A 24,747-nucleotide genomic window follows, 5' to 3' on the forward strand; every position below is an offset into this window, starting at 1 on the left:
TTTATAGTGTCCCCCTGAAAAATTATGCAAAAATATATATAAGTTTATTAATATGGCATTTTAATGTCACATCATTATTCACTTTGACCAAAAATTATTTTAAAGTAAATTAATTGCGTAGATATTTAGAGAGGGCGCCCTGCGTTTTATATTTCTCTCATTTCATCACCGTCGATCGTCGTCGCGAGATCAGAGAGCAGCAGCCACACAGCAAGGCCGACGACGAGGACGATTCTTTGTTTTCCACGGTTGAAAGAACACTTAAAAGGACATCGCAATGAATGGGATTCGACACCTCTAGGCTAGCGAGAATGATAATAAAGTATGATTGTATGGTAGTTTATCTCCTTTTGTTTATGAATCACACTGAAATACAGGACAAACCAATACGTTAGTAATATATTTTGTGTTATTTTAATGAAAAATGTAGCCTAGGCTGGCCAAGAGGGCAGGTTCCAATCTCCTCTTGTTTAATTATTAGGCCTAGCTAGGCTAGGTAGGTAGGAGTCCTACCTAGGCTAAGCTAGTAGGCCCCATATAGTGTTACCTTTAGGCTGTAGGGTAGGTTCCTAGGCTGCAGAGATAAATATGTACTTGTAGCTTTAACTAGTTGAGCCCATGCCATACCAGAAAAGAGCATATCCGATAGAAATATCGACCTCTCTACTCTATTTAATTAAAAATGTGAAGTTTTTTATATTGTTTTAGCTTGCCATCATTTTTTCATTCAAATTATACTACTAGGCTCGGCCTAGTTTAGTACTGTGTAGTAGGCCTAAATTAGTATTATTAATAATATCCTATTGTTATTTTTTTACAAACATCTTTTATATTTGCAGGACAGAAATCAATTAAATAAACGCGAATAAAGCGGTTCCTAAAATCATTCCTGTTTACCATGTATGCTGTATTGGAACAAAACCCTGCATCAAGAAGTGACTGCTGTATTCGATCTTTATCGTGGAAGGGTGCGGTTCCTGCTAGCGAAAAAGATAAGACCCATGTACGGAAGCGATGTGTGTCGGAAGGCTGGCTTGCAAGTGGAAACGCAAAAGGAATTATCGGCACAACGTTTACCACGAGTCACTGCAAGAAATCTACCAACTCTCCAACTAGAACAAATTTTAATTTAAGAGGTCACAATAGCGAGGTACTGTCAAATGCTATTTTTTTTTAATGTAAAGCCTGTCTACACTGTCAAACTTTATGTGACAGAATTTGATGTGTCCATAGACATGATGATGTCATATCACTACCATATTTGGGCATATCACTACCATATTTGGACACATCAAGCTAGTTTTATAGTGCAGACAGAGCTTTAGATGGGAGTTATTGAAATTCCAATAAAGAAAACACATTTTCCCTATTATTCACAGTTAATGAAAACTCGCAATCATGTTTTGTACATTTCGTTTTGCAGGTAGTATTAGTACGTTGGAATGAACCTTTCCAAAAATTAGCAACATGCGATGTTGATGGAATCATTTTTGTTTGGATTAAATATGAAGGACGATGGTCAATAGAACTGGTCAATGATCGTGCATGTCAGGTAAAACATAGCTTGATTACTATTCCTAACGCTCTGTCTACACTATCAAACTTGATGTGACAACAAAATGTGATGTGCCCATATATGGACATGATGATGTTATATCACTACCATATTTTGCTAGTTTGATAGTGTAGACAGGGCTTCATAAATTTGGTATATTTGATAGGCAATTCAAAGCTTAAGTTCCTATGTAAATACGTTATTTTTAGGTGAGTGACTTTGCATGGAGCCATGATGGAAGAACAGCGTTGATTTGTTATAAAGATGGATTTGTATTGGTAGGCTCAGTGGCTGGTCAACGCTACTGGTCATCTATGCTACAGTTAGATGGTAGATTGACCTGTGGAACATGGACACCAGATGACAAACAGGTATTCTTGACGTTAAAACTCTTTTCGGTTTTTCCTCCTTGGTATTTAATATGTTGATTTATTTCTGGTTTCTCTTTTATGTTTTTTTATCATGTACTTTTGTGACATTTAAACATCATTTTATCACATTTGTTTTGTCATATTTATTTTAGTATGATTTATATTTTTATGATTAATTTTAAAAATATTGATTTATTATCAACATACAAACAGTAATAATAGTAATCATAATCATCAAGTAATAAAAAAAATACCTGTCTGTTATAATGATTTTAAATTTTAATAAAACCAACAATATTATTGAACTTTTCTGACCATTGAGACATTCATTTCACTGGTAAAATCATCAAAAAGGTAACCACTCACTAATGAGTTAATTAATAATAGTATATAAATATAGTATAGAATATATAGTGAAGTCAGTGGCGTAATGCAGGGGACAAAGGCCCCTGGTTTGTACTCTAAAAGCACATTGGAGCTGCTCATACTATGGGGCCCCTGGGTTTAGTCAGTGAGTGCTCATAGCCGTTACGGCACTGAGTGAATTCGAGGCTCCTGGGTTTAGCCAGTGAGTGCTCACAGCCGATAGTAGCTGAGTGAAGTCAAATGAAACAACAGAAAAACATCAAAAGCTCAAGAGGAGGTCAAAAGTTGAACTTATTTCAAACACTTGTTAGTGACCTTTAGCAAATCAAAATAATATCTGTGAACTTATGAGTTAAGTAGGTAAATGGGTACCTGGGAAGATAGTCAATTAGTGAGGATGATAGCAACACTCCCCTGGGGAGTGTGGTATTGGCACGCTATGATAGGAGTAGCTCCCCCGGGAAGTGGACTTATTGCAATTTAATGAAACCAATAATAAGAACTACTTAAACATGACTTGTGTGTTTATGAGCTGTTCTCAGTAGAGACTAAAAGAACGTAATCCTTACATTAAGTACAATGCTTCCGCTAATTAATTAAATCTTTACAAATTTTAATTGGAGCTTCTCATGCGGGTAATTTTTTATCCAATCCTCTTTTGTCATGCATACAAGTTGCATTATAAATGTATGGGAAAATAATATTCCAATTACATTTTCTATGCATATTGTCAATAAGGGGTTATAAATTATACTATTAATAGTATGTATTAATTTTAACAAATCACTGAATACTTTGTACTTACAGTACCTCTAAAAAAAAAATGTCATCATTTACAAAGTTTTTGGAAATGTAGTTTTCAATTTAGTACTTACTATAGTAAAACATTTTCTCTAACAATTGATAGTTTTTCAATATTTTAACCACACAATGAACTTTACACATGTTTGAGGCTTCGGTATACAATAGTAGAGCCATTATAATGTAATGACATTGTAAATAAAAATAATATCTAACAGCAATTATGTTCTATAGTATAATGTACACTAATATCTTACAGTAATTAAGCAATGTTCTATATTATAATGTACACTCATCTTGCAGGTCATTCTTGGTACAAACAGTGGTCAAGTAATGATCATGGACATCCATGGGGCTATTGTCCTGCAATCAATGTTATGCGAGGATCGTGAAATCAGGAAAATCATGTGGTCTGTAGAAAAATTTCGTATGATAAATGTTATTGAAGAAGAATCAGATGAAAAACCTGAAAGAAGACGGAAAAAAAGTAGTAAGTTGACACATATAATAATTTGTTGTTTATAGATTATATAGTATACTTCATTACATTATTTGGTGATATTTAATATATGCAACAACATTTTTTTAGATGTTTTATAAGAATCGGCATTCACCAAAACTCTTTTTTCTTTCTTAGATGTTGCAAAACGTCGCAGTAGTAAAAAGCATCCCGCTATCATGGCGGTTGATATAGGAAATGGAGATATCCAATTAATGAAATCACATGATGATATTACACCTATTTTAATCAGGACCGGAATGAAAGGTAATTATCAATCATTATGCGTTATTTGTATAGTATTTAAGTATTTAATTATTTCAATGAGAAAACTAAGTAACCTTTTCATTCACAAATTACCTTAATGTGGATAAAAGCTAACTCGCTGTAATTAATTACATTGGTAAAAGCACATTTCAAACCAATTTTGTGTTGTAGAGTAAGTGGATGCTACGCAAGTCTGGCATACACCAAATATAAAAAAATAATAATTTTAATGAAGATTATTTGACTCCTTGAAATATGACCATCACTTCTGGCCGTTTTTTAAACTTGTTGATTATATTATATAACCAGATAAATGTTTACTACATTTTTAGATACTGTAATGGAGTGGAGTAAATGTGGGTTATTCTTAGCCGTGGGAGGGGTTCTGGAACAAAATGAAAACAACTACGTTCATTTTTATAATGTGTACGGCCGTTTGCGATTCTCATTAGATGTTAATTCACAGGTAATTGCAACGTCTTTATCATTATTTTATCAATTCACATAATAAAGAAATATATTCAAAGTAATACAGTATTACAGAATTTGCCTATAGTAGTGGACAAATTTAGATACAATATCGCGAATCGGCTCTATATATAAGAACAATATTAAAATTGATACGATTTTCATAATTTCAGCATCCTCTTTCGGCACTCACATGGGGCCATGACGATAAACGTATATTTGTGGCATGCGGTCCGCTTCTACACGTGGCTTGGGTAGAGAAACAGATTGCGCCGTTACAAATTCTATGTAGAGAAGTCATTGTGTCGATTGTGAAAGAGGAAAAAGCGGTTAGTAGCCTCACCTTGCCAGGAAGGTTGAAAAACTTTGTATCAGAAAGATACTACAATACAGTTAAGGTTCGTTGACCTTTTATCTCAAATTTGTATGTTTCTTTTTATTGATAATATTTAGACAATAAATATTATCAGACAGAAATAAATTCTAAATAATGAATGTATTTATTCTCTTTAGGGATGCATTCCAGAACCGTGTAAGCTTCGTGAGTTTATAAGTCAACCACCGCCTAATAACCAACGCCTTCATTGCACCATGGTGAAAACCGGTGAAGAGACTAGCAACTCCAACCCATGTTACACCCTGTTTTTGGAATACCTTGGCGGTCTAGTACCCCTTCTAAAAGGACGTAGGATCAGCAAGTTGTGTACTGAGTTTGTTATTTATGATCCAAAAGCACAAAACGATGTGAAGTTAAGTAAGTGTTGATGTCGTATAATTCTTCTTCGTTCAATCCGTTACACTCCATCCTCTTTTCAATTCAAATCTCTCCTAAAAACTCACTTATTTCAATAGTTATTCTTTTCATGCTGCGCTGTGAAACTCCGGTAAAGAGCACTTTATAAATGTTTGATATTATTTTTTATTATTAAAATATCTCAAAAAATTAATAACTGTGATAGTAATGATAAAGATAATAAATATGAAGATGATGTAATGATAGCATAAAGTTGATGATGATAATCTAGATAATAATGACAAAGTAGAGGATGATTTTGATGAAGAAGATTATGAAGATGAATGATACAATTGTGACAATAGAAATGATAATGGTGATTTTGATACGATCATAATCATAATAAATTTGTTTCCTTATTATCATAGATAATGATGAGCAAGGATGTTTAAATGATAACAAGTCTGTAAGCAATTCATGCTTTCAAGTTTCTGATGACACTAAGCATGTAAACACAAATGGCAATATAGCGGAAGACAACTATGATAGTCTATTTATAGACAATCTGCCACAGGTTAGTATAGCAATGTCATTTAAGGCGCAATATATTATATATGTATTATATATGTTACACAGTAACACTAATTCCTATTCAGGGCTTCCTAGTAAAGAGACACATTTCTGTGGCCGTATTCACTAATCACATACAGGCTAAGGGAAACACTTCCACTTAAAATTAAAAATCTCCTATCTAAGTGAATGAAATACTTATTTTGTGTTTGTATTATTGTTTTGATTTAAGCATGAGAAGTTGGTTGCGGTAACGTCAAATATATGGGGTACAAAGTTCAAGATCCACGGTTTAGCGTCATTCCTACCGGCTAACATGGGTCAAGTGAACTACAAGACAAGTCTACTACATCTACAACCAAGACAGATGAGTATAGCGTTGGTACAGTTGACAGATCAGTTACAACAAAACACTGATACATCACTAAGTTTGAATTCATTCAGTGATGATGACGATGATTCAGGTAATTTCAAATCATTACTAATTATTTGTTGTTATCACCACATGTTTGTGTCTTTGGTAAAACATATACAAATATCTAAGTGTAATAATCTAAGGCTTTCCTGCACACAAGCATATCCTATACATACATTTCTTTAGTATTGGTGCTTTAACTATATCCTTATGACCATCTTAGGCACTACATAATGACATTTCAATACGAGAACCGAAAGATTTAAAATAAATCACCCATCCCTAAACATACAAATTTGAGATAAAAGGTCAACGAACCTTAACTGTATTGTAGTATCTTTCTGATACAAAGTTTTTCAACCTTCCTGGCAAGGTGAGGCTACTAACCGCTTTTTCCTCTTTCACAATCGACACAATGACTTCTCTACATAGAATTTGTAACGGCGCAATCTGTTTCTCTACCCAAGCCACGTGTAGAAGCTAAATATGCTAAACAATAGTTCATACATAGAGCCAAATCGAGATACAGAGAGATATTGTTGTACATTTTTATTTGTTTTTATTGCATTTTTTATTGTTAAACTGTACAGTACTTTTGTAAATACAACGTTTTTAGCCATACAGCTGCTACTTGTAAGTTTTTATACCGAATTAAATAATAAAGCAGTACCTAATTTAGTGATTCTGCTATCTCATGCATGATAAAAAGATTCATTAAAATGATTTAACTTATTTCTTTTTTAGATGAAGCAATTAATGATAAAATAGACCTTAAGAACTGGCAAACACCTTTAAAAGAAGTAACGGTAGCTCCTGTAAATAATTTTGAAAAAAGGAAAAAACAGGGAGATTCAAAAACAAAAGAAGAAGAAAGACAATCGACAGAGAATTATTGTGATTATGAAGACAATACTACAGGCAGTGTAAATAAGGTGTTATTACCGACAAAAAAAACGGACAAATCTGTACATATAAAACAAGGTGCAATACCAAAATCCTCACAGAGAGTTTTACGGACTGCAGCGTTTCTAGACGATGGTGACGAGGTGATTGAAAATGGTGCGCATGCACAGCTTAACCTTGGTTTAGAGGATAGTGACAGCGAGGAGAGATGGGCGCAAACAAAAAGTAACGTATGTAGTAATCACCTTGGAATTGTAAACGGACATAAAAAAACATTGAATAAACAGAGGAATAATTGTTTAGATCATACGTCAAAAACGAACGGTCTGTTACCGGATGAAACACATTTTCCTGTTGGGGATCCGGCAGGAGATGATAATGTCGAGATTGATACCACGGAAACGAAACAATTAATTGCCAGCGGTAATACCGCATCAAATGTAGCTAAACAAAGATACCCCATTCCATTTAGAAACACAAAACCAGGCGATGTAAATAATATAAAGTTGAAATCATCTTTACAAGCCACGCCTGATGATACGCAGAAACCGGTTGAACTAAACGCAAAAGCACAGCAGCCAACGTCGCAGAACTTTGAAGAGTTGTTATGCGTTGGTGTAGATAACAATGGGTCAAAGGTCAGTAAGAAAGCTAAGTTAATACAAGAGTATTCATCAAGTAAGGCTGAGGTTCATTTTATGCATAATAAAGCGCCCCTTTGGAACGAGAACACGCAGGTGTATCAGCTGGACTTTGGCGGCAGGGTGACGCAAGAATCGGCTAAGAATTTTCAAGTGGAACATAATGGCAAACAGGTAAGTAATTACTGTGATGTTTAAATTAAAGGACAATTTGAACGAGGACCATATTTTTACAACGTATTAGGGATGTACATATGATTTCAGAACCATCGCAAATTGCTGTGACGTCACAGGTGCAAATGGCGAAAATTTCTAGTAAACACACTTTGTAAATAAATCGTAAAAACAATTTACGGCGACGGCTGTACGGCGAGCGCGTGCGGTGATATCCTTAATCTCGTGATTGTTCTGAAATCATATGTACATCCCTAATACGTTGTAAAAATATGATCCTCGATCAAGTTGTCCTTTAAATAAATAGTGGGGTGGAATATGATATAATGTTTAGAAATAAGAAAGCAGCCTATGTTTTTTTGATGTTTTTTTTAAGCTATTTTTTTTTATTGAAGCAAATTGTTTACCCACATTTATTAAAAACAAACCATTTAAATATTGTAATATTTTTTAATAATTTGATGTTTATTGATAAAGAATTTCAATTTTATTTTATTTTAGGTGTTACAATTCGGTCGTATCGATGGACATGCTTATACCTTGGATTTCCAGTATCCATTCTCTTCAATACAAGCGTTTGCTGTTGCCTTGGCAAATATAACTCAACGACTCAAATAAATGAATGTATCCAGTTGTTTGGCCCACAAGTAAATATGTTACCCAGTTTGATAGTACTCTGGTCATACATGTTAACTGATTGTTGGACCCTGAAGTATTTTTTTTACAACAAAACTTTATGGTACAGTGGGCATATGTTGTCCAATTTTATGGTACAGAAGTCCTCTACTGTAGTCGTCGATGGTAAATGTAGTCACGTTTCTGTGTAAGCAAAAGTTCAACTGTCTATACAGTATATGTATTTTATTTAATGATTAAGATTTCTTCTCAAAAACCCAGTCGGTCTGAGGCCAGTCCACCTACATTTTAAAATTTACAATGCAAGAAGATAGGCCATTAGATTAACTTCAGGACTTCATTCCTCCTTCCCTGTGTACAGACTATTTTAAAAATTCCATACCTCGTCTACTTTTAGTGCACATGGTGTATATGTTATTGTTGCATTGAAATTAGTATTTTATTGATAATTTTGTATCAATTGGTAAAATTGTTATAACAAGCACTGTAGTCTCATCAGGGGGAGCGGGTGGGGGTGTTGGATGACCTGTTTAATCGAAATTGGGTAGTAGTGTGTAGTAATAGTAATATAAACCTTAGAACTTCTCTATAAGTTTCTATGTAACAAGCCACTATGGTATACAAAAGGAGAGTGGTGGTGAGTTCTTAACCTTCTTTGTATTTACATAATGAATTAATGAAGCCAAGTAATTATGAATTATTCAGTCTAAAATTTGTACTGTAACTATGGATACCATGTGAATGGATTCTTGCCTTAAGTTTTTATTTTCGTACTTGAGTGTATGCTTATAATAGTTATTTTCCAATGCAGTTTTAAATGTTTTGTCCGTGTCAGTTCTCGGATATATTAGGGAATACGATATTATATATTTTTATATGTTTAGATTGTGATTTTATGAGTGAATGTAAAAACTTTATTACTAAATAAATGTACTATCTGCATGGTAAAGTACCGTCGTTATTGCAACAAAAATATTAAATTCAGTAAATTATTAATTTGAAAACTTTTTTCAAATGTGTTGATTTTATTGGTGTGTTTTGTGAAAAACGAACTGGTTCATGAAGACTAAATTAGTTTTGTTCGCCGTTTGAGGCGCTATATATAACAAAACAATAAATTTCGCGGTTTTAGATTTTTAAACTATGGATGAAATTCACGAGGAAGAACTTGATAATTCCTTGAAAAGATGTCAAAAAGCAGCCGATACTGCATCATCTAATGGAACCTCTGGAGATGAACTTCTAAATGAGGTAACTGATACAAATATTAATTTGGTTTTTATACTGTAACACTCAACGAAAAGATTCTACCCTAGGCCTAGCTGGACACCAACATGTGTGAGTGAGATCCGTCCGTGGACCAGGTGGCATGAATGAATGAATGAACAACCGGTGTGCTACACTGGCTGGGCCTAGCCTAGGTTAGTTATATAGCCAGACCACAAATGATAGATACAAAAGTAGTCTGATTTAAAAAAATAAAGTTAATTATTAATATAATATTTTTAAAAAACTCTGAAAAAAAAAAAAAATTATAAACTTTGTAATTTGTTACTTTGTAAATGATTTCCTCAGGAGTTGTGTGATCGATCAGAAACCAGTACCCCAACCATCGATAGCGTCCCCCGCTCGGACACTCCACCAACAACAGGTCCGGGTAGGGGACGTTGGGGGAGAGGAAGATGTAAGATCAAACGTTGTAAGTTACAGTATAAATATCGCTGTAGCGTCAAAGAAGATCATGGCCTGCCCATATTTGGTATTCAGTTTAATCATTACCATAAACCAGGTGATGCCCTGGTGTTTGCAACTGTTGGCAGTAACAGAGTTAGTATTTATGAGTTGCAGGAAGATGGTGGAATCAATATACTACAGAGTTATATTGATGCTGATGTATCCTTATGATGAATGTGTTTTTAACAAAAAGAAAATGTTATTAATTACATCTCATTTTTATTCTTTTTGATGATCATAACCAATGGCAATAAATATTTTTTCTGAGACAAATTAAATATATTAAGATTAATTTAATCATTTAAACAAATTAGGAATGAAAACTAATAATCAAAAATGAAAATATAATAATAATTATTATATTATTATTAAAAGTAGAACCCTTATTTCAAGATCCAGCAAAGTGTCCCCCCTTAGTATGAGTGTCCCCTGAATAGTCCCGAAAGAAGTGTTCTACTGCCCATAGTTTTATGTAGCAAATTATTATAATAATTACAGTATTACCTTTCTTCCAAATAAAGAAATCATAAAACATAATACCCAGAACTTATAGCATCTTTATTACCATAACAACCACATTTTAGTCTATGGAAAACTTCTACACATGTGCTTGGACTTATGAGGAATCAACAGGACTTCCATTGTTGGCTGTCGCAGGGTCTAGAGGCATCATCCGAATTATCAGCCCTATTACTATGCAATGTGTTAAGGTTAGTGATGTAATAGGGGATTTCCCTAATAGCAGGTCTGTTGGGATATTACCTGCACTATTGGACCAATATCTTTAACTGAAAAAAAATTGTTATTATTATTATAAATAAAAAATTCCCCTTTTAACTTGTATAGAATTGTGTGATGATTGTGATTTTAATTATTACTTTTCAGCATTATGGTGCTCATGGAAATGCTATAAATGAATTGAAATTTCACCCCAAAGATTGTAATCTGTTGTTATCTGTTAGTAAGGGTAAGTTGAAGACTCGCCACTACGTCTATTTGAGGCAAGACTCTAGGTACCTACAATATCTATGTCAATTTTGTTTATTTTCAATTCAAAGAAAATTGTTTGTCTCTTCTATTTAATCCTAATTTTAATATTGACTTTCTCTTAGATCAATCAATTCGTCTATGGAATTTGAAGACTGATTTAGTAGTGGTGGTTCTTGGTGGGGTCGAAGGTCACAGAGACGAAGTTTTAAGTGCAGTAAGTATATACCCAAAAACTCGAGAAGTTGCTTAATGCACGAGGTAATCTTGAAAAAGTTTTAAAATGTAGATGGTACTTATACTGGTTATGGTTATTGAACTAGTTTTGTGCTCCAAAAAGTCAATCATCCATTCATAGAAGTACAGATGAAGAAAATCTATTAGTTGGTAACTATAGAAAAGACCCAAAGCCTGGCTACATTGTTTTCATCCAATATTTACTTTTAGAATACCATTCTGTAGGTTACATTACATTTATTTTAAAGTCATTTGGTTGTTTTTTTTTGGGTAGGATTTCGATGTTGATGGAGAGCGAGTCGTGTCATGTGGTATGGATCATTCACTTAAAATATGGTGTATGAACACGGATGATGTAGAGGAGGCTATCAAGACATCGTATACGTACAACCAAACAAAGACAAACCGGTAAGCAATGTCGTTTAGTATTAAAAGGTTTCCAGGGTGTGTAATGGAAAGATGCTTTGAGGGTGATACAGGTGTAAAGTTCAGAGTTCTTTTTTGGTTTGGAAAAAAGGAGTAAGTGAAAGGATTTTGGTACAAAATATGTCTTAATCAAATGTTTAAATATTCATACAATTTCACCTATTTATGCATTATAAATAAACTGGCTTTTTTTTTGGATTGAGGGTGACAAGTTTACTGTATACCAACTATGTTGAGAATTTCCCATAACATTCTTTTTACTTTATTTTATGGTTTTCAAGAATGGAATAATCCATTTTATTTTTCTTTTATATTACAACCTTTTGTTTTTTTCTAGTCCATTTAAGACATTGTATGTACACATACCTAATTTCACAACCCGTGATATTCATCGCAATTATGTTGATTGTGTTCGATGGCTTGGAAACTTTGTCCTCTCTAAGGTTAGTGTACACAAATGTTTGTTGTTATTGTGAGCATGTTTCAGTCAACCAACCAAATCACATTAGTTAATTCATCATTCGTTGGTTAAGTCAAATATTTTCATGCTTTTTGAGACACTTTTGTAAATACTGTATATATGACAAAAGATGAGCCCTTAGATTCTTGAAAATGATCAATATATCGAACCGTTGAATTTTAAACTGTGTTCTGTCTGTTTATTAGTTAAATTGTTGCACTCATATTATTTAATCAGAAATTATTCCGTGGATTTTCTAATAAATTTGTTTTCTTTTCAATCTTCAGTCCTGTGAAAACCGTATTGTATGTTGGAAGCCTGGTGACATTGATGAAGATATAAATAAAATAAAGAAATCCAACAGCAAGCAAGTAACAATGCTTCACAAACTGGAATACGCCAACTGTGATATCTGGTTTATGAGGTTCAGTATGGACTACTTTCAAAAGGTTAAACTCTTAAATCATTACATTATATTTTTGCATTGTTTTTAAGAGGGCCTGTTCATGTCAGCTGTACTGCTGTAGTACAGCTGTTAGAGCTACCCTTGTAAAACAAAGTTGAATAAATAATAATAAATAAATTACTGCATAAGTACACAAATATAAATGTAAATAGATCTTATTTAACATACTTAAAATCATAATGCTCGACAATTGTATAGTATATATTAATGATACTTCTTTAAACCATTTTTTCCTGTACTGTAATCACTCTACCATGTTCTCCACCTTGCCAGCCAAAACACAATGAGAACAACAATTAAATTTAAAGAAGATCCAAGGAAATGCAATGTTAAAAACTTTTATATTTCAGATTTTGGCGCAAGGCAACCAGATTGGGAAAACATATGTATGGGACTTGGATGTTGACGACCCTTCACAAGCAAAGTAAGTTAATTGACTTAAACGATAGATCCGGGCTACAGTATTTTTTTCGTAATCTTTTAAGATATATTTACATTTATACATAATAACTGATTCCTCTTTTCCAAAGGTTCATCAAGTTAAGCCATCCCGATTGTAATTCAGCGATACGTCAGACGTCGTTGTCAAGAGATGGCAGTGTTCTGGTTTATGCCTGCGATGATGCCACCATATGGAGGTGGGACAGAATCAAATGAATTCATACAGTTAATCGTATATCAAATATTGAAGAATGGCCAAAATACATAGCACAATTACATACAAAAGTGTGTAAAAATTAACAAGTAAATACAAGCTATAAACTTGAGTAGAACAACTCATATAGAAGAAATTTATGTACTTTATCTGTATTTCACAATTTGGGAAATGCTAGAGAAAAAAAGAAATATTTAATAGAATATAGCAAACAGATTATAACTGTTTACAATTTGTTTGTGTTACAAACTTCTAAGCCATCATTAAAACATAAGTGTGCTGTCATTTAAATGTGCCATAGGTGTTCATATCAACCACAGCCCCAACATTTCTGAGTTTATTTTTTACTCCTACAGCAGGTATCTTTAGTTTGGAAGCGCTACCTTGTTTTCTTTTGAAATACTGTATGTGAATTATCAAATTCCATCATTTATAAATGGAGTTTGAACATTAATATTTTGATAATAAATTGAATAAAATATTTGATTGTTGGGTGTATTCATTTATTTTGTATGTCTCGTGTAGCTAGCTCTGGACCGACAAATAAATTAAAATATAAGTAAAAAAAAAATAAGTAAAGTACACTGCACTGGACATCTATATCTATCACTTTTGAGGGCGCTATAAACAAAATCCCATTCCATTTTCATTTCACGTGTGTGTGAGAGGTTGTTGTTCGCGGGGCTGCATGTGTGTCGTGAAAGAAGTTTCGTAATAGATAGAACGTAGAAAAGAGAAATACACATAATTCAAAATAACAAGGTAAAACGTTTATAAGGTAATAAGTAGATAGATTTCATACTTGTAGATTCGTAAATCGATAAAGAGTTCAAATACTGGACTAAAATGATATTTTTGGCTAGGCCTAGGCTCTAGCTAGGGGTACCTAGCCTAGGCCTCCCTCCATCGGTAGGCATCAACCCCTTTCAGCTGGTCTTTTTCAGGGCAAGACATTGATTTTTGAGAGCTCACTTGAGGTGAGCATGAGGTGGACGTCTGCTTTTAGCCTGGCCGGTTAATTAATAATAGTGGTACTAGGCCTATGTAGCATGAAAGGACTTGTTATCTGCAATTTGTATTAAATAAATTGCCTAATTTGTAATTAATTGCACAATTTTCCGAATTTTCTTGCATTACAATCCAAATTGTGAAACTTTGAAAGGATTTTTGTTTGACAATTTATTTGTAAATTTATTATTTCTATAAAAATAGTTGACCATGCATCTAAGGTGTTTTATCGGCATGGGAGACTGTGCGCCTAGTTACCTGTTCCGATATAATAATTTAAGAAGCATGGTCGAGAAACCATGAATTTTATGAACTGTTCAAACGTACCAATATAGCCATACCAAATATTATTATATTAAATTGAATATCGGCAAAGATGACACACCGCCACAATAGACTTCTCCAAGGTTTTACTTTTTTGAGTAATTACCATAATAGTATTAGGTAGTATTTGTAACATGTATATTTTTGTATACTTTATTTTCAGGGATAGCACTGCAGCCGTCTGTGTAACATGAAGTATATCTTGGTGACTGGGGGTGTGATTAGTGGCATTGGCAAAGGCATTATTGCCAGTAGTGTTGGTACCTTGCTTAAAGCATGCGGAATCAGCATCACATCCATCAAGATTGACCCTTACCTCAATATTGATGCAGGAACATTTTCACCTTATGAACATGGTAATAATGTTGACCATTCAATATACTGTCCCCCTGAAAAAATCATTTTTTAAATGTTTTTGTTAAGTATCCCATTTATAGTTATTTACTTTGACCAAAAATTGGTTCGAAAAAAAAATTATTTACCTTAAAAAACTGTAATTTAAAGCAAAAAATAGTCAAATTGACTGGAAATCAATTTGTTTTTGGTTGAATTTAACTGTTTATAAGTGAAAACATTTTTTTATTAACTTTATAAAAACTGCAAAATGACCTATTCAAAGTCTTTTTTTATTAATCTTCATTTGTCATGTTTTTGAGGGACAATACATCCCTAATTAATTAATGGAATAAAAAAAATTATGAATGCTTGCATTTTATTCTCATAAGAGTTGTTTGTTCAAATTTAGGTGAAGTTTTTGTTCTTGATGATGGAGGAGAAGTAGATTTGGACCTAGGCAACTATGAGAGGTTTATGGACGTCACACTGCACCGCGATAACAATATAACCACTGGAAAAATCTACCAATCTGTCATAAGTAAAGAACGGAAGGGAGACTATTTGGGCAAGACAGTGCAAGGTAAAGAAAAACCGACCCTGTCGATTAGATTTATTTTTTATTTATTTTCCAATATAAAACAGTAAATAATTTGTCAATTATAGGATGGAAACCCATGTTTTCTAAACCAAATCTTATATGCTGGGCTTAGGTAGTGGTACTATTGGGTGTTTTTGGATTGAACCAATGACCCTGGATTGTTAAGCAAAGGTGTCAAGCCACTGTGCCATTTTGTTGTTAAAATTGAGTATTGATCAGAACCATGTTGTTTAGAATCTCATGAGCTTTGGTATTAGTGATTGTTTAGCTAATTTAGAAACTAAAATAAAAAGGCAGATAAACTGATGTTTAAATGTTTATTTTCAGTTGTTCCACACGTGACGGACGCAATTCAAGAATGGGTAGAAAGAGTGTCCAAAATACCAGTTGATGGGAATGACAAAGAACCTGACGTCTGTATCATTGAGGTAATTACTACACAGCTATACAAATAGAGAAAATGCTGATTATCTGAGGGAGAAAATATCTTGCGACTGTTTAAATGCACTAGTGCTAAAAGATATTGCACAAGATGTACTAATTCAACACAAGCATGTTTTTATTAAATCATAAACAAAGACAAAGTATATTTATTTATTTTATTTTAAATTAACTGACAGAGATAAAAACCTCCACTAAAAAGTTTATAAACATGAAACAGTAACAATATACAAAAACGACAAAATATTTAAAATGTGTTCACAATTTTAGACTTAAAAATATTTAAGGAGTAAAAAATCAAATATCAGAATCACAAAAAACTGAGAAATTATTATAGGAATCGCACAAGTGCTTGATTAAACCAGATAGCATTGGAAAATTCTACAAAATACCACTTTAGTGCTACAAATTATCCATAGACCTGATATAGCATGAAAGGCAGTTAAACTATGTTTCCTAAATTCAGATGGATCAGCTGTTATTGCTAATCAAAATGTTTTAATAAAAATGTTCCCTGATATGGTTTTAATCATTGTTCAATGATAGACCTTTTGTTACTGGTAATCAATTGTTTATTTTCTGTAATCTGTTGTTTATTTTCTGTAATCTGTTATCAGCTCGGAGGTACAATAGGAGACATAGAGGGCATGCCCTTTGTTGAAGCGTTCCGTCAGTTTCAGTTTAGAGTCAAGAGGCAAAACTTTCTAAACATTCACGTAAGTCTTGTACCGCAACCAAAAGCCACCGGTGAACAAAAAACAAAACCAACGCAAGCCAGTGTGCGTGAATTGCGAGGACTTGGGCTCTCTCCAGACCTTGTAAGTACAGTCACTTTGATTAAAAATGGTTTTTAATATCCATGAGTTATTGGTTCTTTTTGCAAAAAACCAAAAAAAGCTCCTCTGAAGAAATGACAAAATATGTACAGTCACTGTCTATGTTTATAATGATTTTTTGATAGTACTTATATTATAACTTAACTACCATTAAGTACTGTTACTTACATACCACCATTGCTACACATTAACTTTACTGTTTACATAATATGTTAGGAGTGTTTACAGAGAAACATAAAAAAAAAAAAAGTATATTTTTCCTTGGCAGATATTGATAAAAAGTAAGGTCCTTGTAATTCTGTAACTTTAAGACTTTTTATTTAAAGGGAAATGTAATATATAGATTAATACAAGAACAAGTGCGTCTGGTTTTAGAAGAAGAGTTTTGAATAGTGAAAATGATCTTGTTAGGTGTACTACTGTACGAACTATCTGTTACGATCTTCAAATCTCTAAAGTAAATGGGAGAAAATCCAATTTTAGTGTGATTTACCGTTTTGTATTGTTTGTTGTATTTATGGAAAATCTATTCTTGCACTGATGAAGGGCTAGTGTTGCCCGAAAGCTCTGCTAATTTTCTGGCTGTTTTACTTTATCGTTTTGATTTAGCTTTTCGCTTTTTTTTGTATCTCCATTGAGATCCAGCCACTGATACCCACAGCGTTGTAATTTTTTTTCAGTAATTTGCCTTTGGATTGGAATATTTATTCTGAAATAAAGTGATCAATCAAATCATAAAACATTATGTTTATTACTAACATTTAAAGATGTATTGTCCCCCTGAAAAACAATTTTTTAATTTTTGTTTGTTGAATATGCCATTTTAATGTCACATAATAGTTATTAACTTCGTCAAAAAATTGGATCGAAAAAAAAATTATTTACCTGAAAAAATTGGAATTTAAAGCAAAAAAATTGTCAAATTGGCTGCCAGCCAATGGATTTTTGGTTGAATTTAACCATTTATTATGTTATTTTATAAGTGAAAACATTTTTTTTTCTTCGGAAGTGATTAACTTTATGGAAACTACAAAATAACCTATTCAAAGTCTGATTTAATTAATCTTCATTTTTCATGTTTTTGGGGGACAATACATCTTTAATAAATATCTTTTAATTTTATAGGTTGTTTGTCGTAGTTCTCTTCCAATCCACGATGGCGTTCGCGAGAAGGTATCTAATTTCTGCCATGTTTCTAAGGAACAGGTACTACAATATATTATATGCATGTTATATAAAATTAAAAAATATTTCATTCTGTAATCATTTGGCAATTTTAAAAAGAGTGTTTACTAAACCGACTTAAAGAAATTTATTTGTATATTAAAGATTTAGAAAGCAATATAGATTTAATAAAAAAAATGTTTTAAATAATTTGATTATTATCTAATATTGTTACCTGTTGTATAGAGCATTGTAGTATACTAAATTCCGTTGATGATAATTTTTGAAGAAAAATCTTGGTTAAGAAAATGTAAATTATTTAATTAAAATTACTAACATTTCACAAATAAATCACATTTAATATCATTGTTATTAATTTGCAGGTTATCTGTGTCCATGACTGCTCTAGTATTTACCGTGTACCTCTTCTTCTTGCTGAACAAAATATACTTCCATTCTTTAAAGGTCGACTTGGCCTTGACCTCCCCTTACGACCTGGACGACCTTTGTCCAAGTGGAATGAGCTAGCAGATAGGTAAGCACTTTTTTTTCTGTCTAACAAAAAAGGGTTAAACTTTCTCAAAATTCACACAGAAAACTGGAATTTATCCAGATATAATCCAAAATATTATTTTTCATTCCTTAAAATGCATTTTAAAACGGATTTGTAAAATATGTGAATCAACCGAACTGTCGTTTGTTGTCACCTCACTTGCGTCACACCCAGGTGGGAACCAAGCTCTCGTAAGCAATAAATTTGTATATTTGTAATATTTTAGGTATGACAGTAACACGAGTGTTGTGAAAATTGCAATGGTAGGAAAGTATATAAAATTAGAAGATGCGTACATATCAATTAATAAGTCACTGATGCATGCTGCTTTGGTCTGCAATCATAGACTTCAAGTCAAGGTAAGCTTCATAACATTGTCACAAATTGCTTAATCTTACAAATTGTATTAATCTCACAAATTGTATTAATCTCACAAATTGTATTAATCTCACAAATTGCTTAATCTTACAAATTGTATTAATCTCACAAGTTGTGTTAATCTCACAAATTGTCTTAATCTCACAAATTATCTTAATCACACAAATTTTCTATCATCATTTATATAATCCCATGTTTTAGTATGATCCCAGCCTTATAAATTCTGACAATAATTCAGATCAGCCGCTGATCATAACTGGACCCTCTGGACTAAAGAGGCTACCCAGTATAAATAAATTCCAAAATATTATACTTTTAGATTATTTAGAATGTTGTACTATTGTAAAGAGTCTTGTTTCTTTTTTAATTTATTTAGTATATAAACTCAGAGGAACTTGAAGATACCATGCGAGAAAAAAATCCAGTAAAGTATCACGAGGCATGGCAACAATTGTGTGGTAGCGAGTAAGTACAGGGGGAAGTGCCAAATTTATAAAAGAAAAAAATTGAATTTTGTTTGCCTATTTGTTGACCCACTATCCTGATACCTTGTATGAAATCTTTACTGTAGATTTTACCTTTAAATAGCTTTTTACACAGAGACTGTCACTCTATAATCTAATTAATAGAATTTGTTTGGTCTTGTCATTTCAGCGGTGTTCTAGTCCCAGGAGGATTCGGTGCAAGAGGAATTGAAGGGAAAATAAAAGCAGCTCAATGGGCGAGAGAGAATAAAAAACCATATCTAGGTAAGCTTATAGTTGTTTTGGGTTTTTCATGTTGACTGCACCCATTTTATGAAAATAATAAAACCAACCAACATGATCTTTCATATTAAAAATATTTCTATATATTTCTATAGGTGTATGTTTAGGTCTTCAAGTGGCTGTGATAGACTTTGCACGTAATGTTCTCGACATGAAGAAAGCTAACTCAGGCGAGTTTGCACCTCAGGATGATGAAACAGTGGTATGTTAATAATGCTTTTTATATAACACTTCAATCAATTCCTGTCATTTGATTGGATGATTGTGAGTCACATGGCGTGCAATAGTACGTACTATTGAACTGTCGTTCAGTAGTACTTTTTTCGTGTCTTCACGTTTTAAAAATATTTTATACTATTACTTTTGAAATACAACAGCGCTGCCTATTTTGTTGCCTTATTTGGTCAAATAGTGCATTCATTGACTAATTTATATTGCTTGTTACGCTTGTCTTGAAATTGTGATATTGTTACTGAAAAGCTTTTGTATGCATATCCAATATTCAATGTCAATACATATTTTTTTTTAATTAGTTATTTCTTTTTGTAGATAATAGAGATGCCAGAACACAATCCAGGTGACATGGGCGGTACAATGAGACTTGGAAAAAGAAAAACACTGTTTAACAAAGATAAATCTGTAATAAGTAAGTCACTTATATATGAGCCCTTATAAATCACTTATAATATTGTAGCATAATGCTTATATTTTGTCGTCTTTTTACCAATAACAATTCTACTTCTTTGTGTTTTTTCTTTTCAGGAAAACTTTATGGTGATGTTGAAGTTGTGGAAGAAAGACACAGACACAGATATGAGGTTAGTAATAATGTGTTTATAAAATTTAAGTTTAAGATTCATATGTTGTCACCAAGCCGGTATTTTCTCAGGTTTATATGAAATCAAGCTTTGTCTACACTATCAAACTAGTTTGACAAAAAAAAACTGTGATGTGCCCAAGTATGGTAGTGATATACCTAAATATGCTATTGATATGAAATCATGTCCATATATGGGCACATCACATTCTTTTGTCACATAAAGTTTGATAGTGTAGACAGAGTTTTATAATCAGTGATTCTAATGTGTATTTATGTATAACATTCTGCATATTTTACTGATTAGACTTTTTTTGTTTACATGTAGGTAAATCCAAGTATGGTTGATAAATGCGAGGAGAAGGGTTTGAAATTTGTTGGACGAAGCGAAGATGGAAAACGAATGGAGATTATGGAATTAAGAGGTATGCTTTTTTGTCTTTTTATTTTATTCCGATCTTCTTTTCTTCTACGTTCTCAGAAAATATATTTAAAAAACTATACATAAGACCATGTTTGGTTTCTATATATAGTTCTACATAAACAATAAGTTGACTTGTTACATAAAACATGATAATCTAGATATAAAGTTATGTTTTATAAGCATTCTAAAGCGTTTATAATGGCACTAGTATAATATATAGTATATAGTATAGTATATATATAGTAATGTCATAGGAAAATCCTTGGAATGGAAAGGCAAGCATGGTAACCTCTAAGCTGCATTAAACTACAATTATTTATTTTGCGAAACATTCATTTTTCAGATCACCCATATTTTGTTGGTGTCCAGTATCATCCGGAGTATCTATCCCGCCCTCTCAAGCCATCACCACCGTACCTAGGTCTAATCTTAGCTTCAATTGGTCAATTGTCCAGCTACATCGCTAGAGGTTGTCGCTTGTCTCCAAGAAGCTCGTTTAGCGATACTGAATTGTCCGACACGGAAGAAGAGATGATGACTTATCACATGTCAAACGCTTTAAGAATAAATGCAAGTCATTGAAATGATATATGCTATTGCATTGAATGATACAATATGGTACATGCTATTGCACTGAATGATATATGGAATATACTATTGCACTCAAAGCGAAACTATAGTACATACTATTGCACTCAAAGCGAAACTATAGTACAGTCAACCTTCCATAAACAGAGACTCATGAACTTGTCTAAAATGTCTGATTTTTGGCACCTTTGAGACCTTGAGAAATGTTGGGTTTTGGTAGATATTTGAGGTCTGTTTTGGATTAATGCATTGTATTATATGCTATATAGCACTCAATCCTATATTTCATATAGTTTTAAGATGAATCTTCCAATAAGGATACTAAAAGTCTAAATATTTATATTTTCAGACATAAGATTACATTTTTAAGTAGCGTGTTTGTTTGGCCATATATGAGGTCAACCCAAAATTTATAGTTTTCTGGAAAGTTCCCAGTTCTTTTATACCTCACAAAAATTTTGCTTTTAGATTTCTGGAAGTTGACAAGAAACCATTATTATTTTAGAATATAACATGTACGTGTTACATCATTTATTTATGAAAACTTTAATTTATTAAGTATGTTCCATAATAACCGAAGAAAAACATGTTCAGGTAAATAATTCTATATATAATTTAAGTTTTGTATTTTTATTTTGTTTGTTTTTATTTGGTATACTGTACACCATTAAGAATTTAAAATCACCACAGAAAACAAAATGTGTAAAGTTCTGTCTACACTATCAAACTTTATGAGACAAAATATGTGATGTGTCCATATTATATGGACATGATGTCGTATCACTACCATATTTGGGTTTATCACCACCATATTTGGTCATATCACACTTTTTTGTCGCATAAAGTTTGATAGTGTAGACAGAGCTTAAGTTGGGATTGGTTAAGGCAGGAGGATGTCATGACTGTGTGCAACACAGCAATATTAGGAAACATGGTACATTACTTTACATTTCAAGATGTTATATAAAATGATTACATACGATATTCATCAAATGGTGCTGTAATATTTGTAATGATATTGACTGAATAATTTTATAATTTTGAAGTTTACTACCGATTGTTGTGCGTAGAATACATACAAGGCCAGTTGAGAGTTGAAAAGAAAAAAGAATTTTGAGAATGTTTATTTTGTTAATTGGGGAGAGTAAGTTAATGTGTTAATGAATTTGACTTGAGACCAAAGCTTAAGTGATTATGAAACCATGATTTGTGATAGAAACAATGCCTTCTTTTAATTACAATGTGATATGTTGTATTTGAGTTATAATATGGGATAAAAAATGTGATAAGTTTTTAAAAAAGTTAAAAAGCAGAAAATGCTGAGAAAAATGTATAATGTGTATTACAATGTTAAATGAATCAGGAGTACCGATTCACAGGGATTGCAAGCTCTGTTAACCTCAATTAAAAAAACATGAAATTGGTTTAGGAATTGGTTTTCTTGGTGAGGAAACTTAGTCCTGTTCCAATAGCATGTATCTTCCACTGTTAAACCATTTAATATTAAGTAAAATAGATTATTTACCTATTATTTAACTATACATTATTTGAACTCAAAGCACAAATTCCATAACTACTGTATAAGTATTCCAATTAGGCGACCAAGTCTCCCAGGGATTTTCTCCAGACTTCCATTAGGCATTCCAAAATTGCCTAGAATATAATAAAGCTATTAAATGATACATGAAGAAAAAATGGGTTTTTATATAATACCACTGCCGTGTGTAACATTGTTAATATTCCACATGGCTTCCAGATTGTGTACTATACTTCCTCCTCATAGGCTAATTTCAATGCTTATAGTTTACCAATTTTTATATAATTATTAAATTATGAATCAAAATGGTAAGATAATTGTAAAAAATGTTTGTGTACTTATTTAGTGATAGCATTCCTTATTAAATAATTTAGATTAGATAATATGGTACAGTATAAACAGGGAGTATACCTCTCTGGTATAAACATACATTTATGTAAGCCTTATGTTTAATATTTGTGGTTGTTAATACTAATGCTAACAAATACATGTTTCAGTATGTTGTGCAATGAATAAATATATGTCATCGTTGTCTCCCTATATCTGCTATGGAAGGCTGAAGTCAACACAACCAAAGAATATATATCAGAAGAATGAGCAATCCGAGATTATTTCATTAGAAATTTGCAACAGAGCGTGGATGCCCGCCCTCATGAGATCGGATGTATACAGACTAAACTTGACTTGATCTAAATAGATATTATACAATGTCGCATTAAATAGAATTATGGTAATATATTTTGCAATACGCCTTTTTTCACGAAACGGATCGGTGACAAAAAATACTGTGCACGGCGAGCATATTATTTTCGGAGGTTACTTAAAAATTTGTAATTCATTAACGAAGCGCTTATCCACCGAAAAAAAAACAGTGGATTGTTTTGTTTTGCCCTGCATATTCTTGGTCCCCCCAAGCTGTGGTGACCTGGGATGTTTGTAACCTGGTGAAAAAAATTATTCCAAATGTTTTCAATCTCTCTATTGCTCTCTTTTGTCACTTGTTATCATATATATCTTTGTTCGTGCATTTAAATTGACTAACCACAGCACTAGCTCTAAGTTGTAAGTGGTTTGTTATTGTTTATTTTTTTGTGCTATTGAGGGCGTACACAGTGCGACAGCAAACCGAAATCCACTTCGCGACGATTTTAGTTCGATTTAGTTGGATAGCGCCCCCATACGTTCAAAAACTTTTAGTTTTGCGCGAAAAAAGGGCGGGAGTTTTAATAGACGAATAATCGGAGAGGGAGGGATGGAATGATAATAAATATTCAGATGACCTCGGATATTCTACTTGGGGAAAAAATGTTTCCGAATAAGTAAATTAACAATAATTTAAATAAATAAATGAATCAATCAATTGAAAAATAATAATAATAATTATTATTATTCTCTTCTTTATCTTTGTGTTTTATAATTTTCAGCTGCTGGGGTTGATGCGCTTAATCTCTCTCTAGTTATAGTCACCCAAACTCACCATTAGTGTTCTAATTTAGAAAGTAAACCGTTCAATAATATTCAAAATGATACAATGTTCATAGGCCGAATTTATAATCATATTGTCACGTGAAGTGACTGTAATGTATTCTATGCGTACAAGTGTCGTACTGTA

At 32.5% G+C, this 24,747-nt stretch overlaps 3 protein-coding genes across 6 annotated transcripts; all 3 read left to right on the forward strand.

The window, feature by feature from the left end:
• Positions 1–171: 171 nt before the first annotated feature.
• LOC144848749 (tubby-related protein 4-like) lies at positions 172–9,403 on the forward strand. The gene is made up of 13 exons (XM_078705642.1): positions 172–390; positions 840–1,150; positions 1,424–1,552; positions 1,765–1,926; positions 3,397–3,583; positions 3,731–3,859; positions 4,192–4,325; positions 4,501–4,725; positions 4,841–5,081; positions 5,489–5,634; positions 5,863–6,094; positions 6,790–7,763; positions 8,265–9,403. Exons 2-13 carry the CDS (start codon positions 899–901, stop codon positions 8,379–8,381), a joined length of 2,928 nt encoding a protein of 975 aa, XP_078561768.1. The 5' UTR covers positions 172–390; positions 840–898; the 3' UTR covers positions 8,382–9,403.
• Positions 9,404–9,520: 117 nt separating this feature from the next.
• Positions 9,521–13,649, forward strand: LOC144847444 (polycomb protein eed-like). Its single transcript, XM_078703811.1, has 10 exons — positions 9,521–9,650; positions 9,975–10,292; positions 10,718–10,843; positions 11,019–11,100; positions 11,246–11,337; positions 11,632–11,765; positions 12,121–12,226; positions 12,531–12,692; positions 13,060–13,133; positions 13,240–13,649. The coding sequence occupies exons 1-10, from the start codon at positions 9,543–9,545 to the stop codon at positions 13,364–13,366; spliced, it is 1,329 nt and encodes a 442-aa protein (XP_078559937.1). The 5' UTR covers positions 9,521–9,542; the 3' UTR covers positions 13,367–13,649.
• A 363-nt stretch (positions 13,650–14,012) lies between these two features.
• On the forward strand, positions 14,013–23,788 carry LOC144847430 (CTP synthase 1-B-like). Of its 4 annotated transcripts, none has more exons than XR_013613742.1 (16): positions 14,013–14,126; positions 14,860–15,052; positions 15,442–15,612; positions 15,958–16,058; positions 16,689–16,889; positions 18,033–18,113; positions 18,455–18,606; positions 18,851–18,983; positions 19,379–19,467; positions 19,657–19,751; positions 19,865–19,971; positions 20,319–20,415; positions 20,532–20,587; positions 20,915–21,011; positions 21,354–22,719; positions 22,815–23,788. XR_013613742.1 is itself a non-coding variant. In XM_078703789.1 (15 exons), the coding sequence occupies exons 2-15, from the start codon at positions 14,887–14,889 to the stop codon at positions 21,590–21,592; spliced, it is 1,785 nt and encodes a 594-aa protein (XP_078559915.1). In that variant the 5' UTR covers positions 14,013–14,126; positions 14,860–14,886; the 3' UTR covers positions 21,593–23,787. The 4 variants fall into 4 exon arrangements, 2 of the variants coding, with proteins under 2 accessions (XP_078559915.1, XP_078559916.1); XR_013613741.1 differs by having other exon boundaries at positions 21,354–22,310; positions 22,463–23,787; XM_078703789.1 differs by having other exon boundaries at positions 21,354–23,787.
• Positions 23,789–24,747: the final 959 nt, after the last annotated feature.

The sequence above is a fragment of the Antedon bifida genome, chromosome 7 (assembly GCF_963402885.1).
Source record: "Antedon bifida chromosome 7, ecAntBifi1.1, whole genome shotgun sequence".
Lineage (NCBI taxonomy): Eukaryota > Metazoa > Echinodermata > Crinoidea > Comatulida > Antedonidae > Antedon > Antedon bifida.

What these genes read in the sequence shown, in the direction of transcription:
- LOC144848749 (XM_078705642.1), top strand. Translation starts at nt 899, where the DNA reads ATGTATGCTGTATTGGAACAAAACCCTGCATCAAGAAGTGACTGCTGT. An exon ending in TAAGAGGTCACAATAGCGAG is followed by an intron (nt 1,151 to 1,423) that starts GTACTGTCAAAT and finishes TTCGTTTTGCAG; the next exon opens with GTAGTATTAGTACGTTGGAA. An exon ending in ACAAAACGATGTGAAGTTAA is followed by an intron (nt 5,082 to 5,488) that starts GTAAGTGTTGAT and finishes TTATTATCATAG; the next exon opens with ATAATGATGAGCAAGGATGT.
- LOC144847444 (XM_078703811.1), top strand. Translation starts at nt 9,543, where the DNA reads ATGGATGAAATTCACGAGGAAGAACTTGATAATTCCTTGAAAAGATGT. An exon ending in GTTGTTATCTGTTAGTAAGG is followed by an intron (nt 11,101 to 11,245) that starts GTAAGTTGAAGA and finishes ACTTTCTCTTAG; the next exon opens with ATCAATCAATTCGTCTATGG. An exon ending in GACGACCCTTCACAAGCAAA is followed by an intron (nt 13,134 to 13,239) that starts GTAAGTTAATTG and finishes TCTTTTCCAAAG; the next exon opens with GTTCATCAAGTTAAGCCATC.
- LOC144847430 (XM_078703789.1), top strand. Translation starts at nt 14,887, where the DNA reads ATGAAGTATATCTTGGTGACTGGGGGTGTGATTAGTGGCATTGGCAAA. An exon ending in CTGACGTCTGTATCATTGAG is followed by an intron (nt 16,059 to 16,688) that starts GTAATTACTACA and finishes ATCTGTTATCAG; the next exon opens with CTCGGAGGTACAATAGGAGA. An exon ending in GACACAGACACAGATATGAG is followed by an intron (nt 20,588 to 20,914) that starts GTTAGTAATAAT and finishes GTTTACATGTAG; the next exon opens with GTAAATCCAAGTATGGTTGA.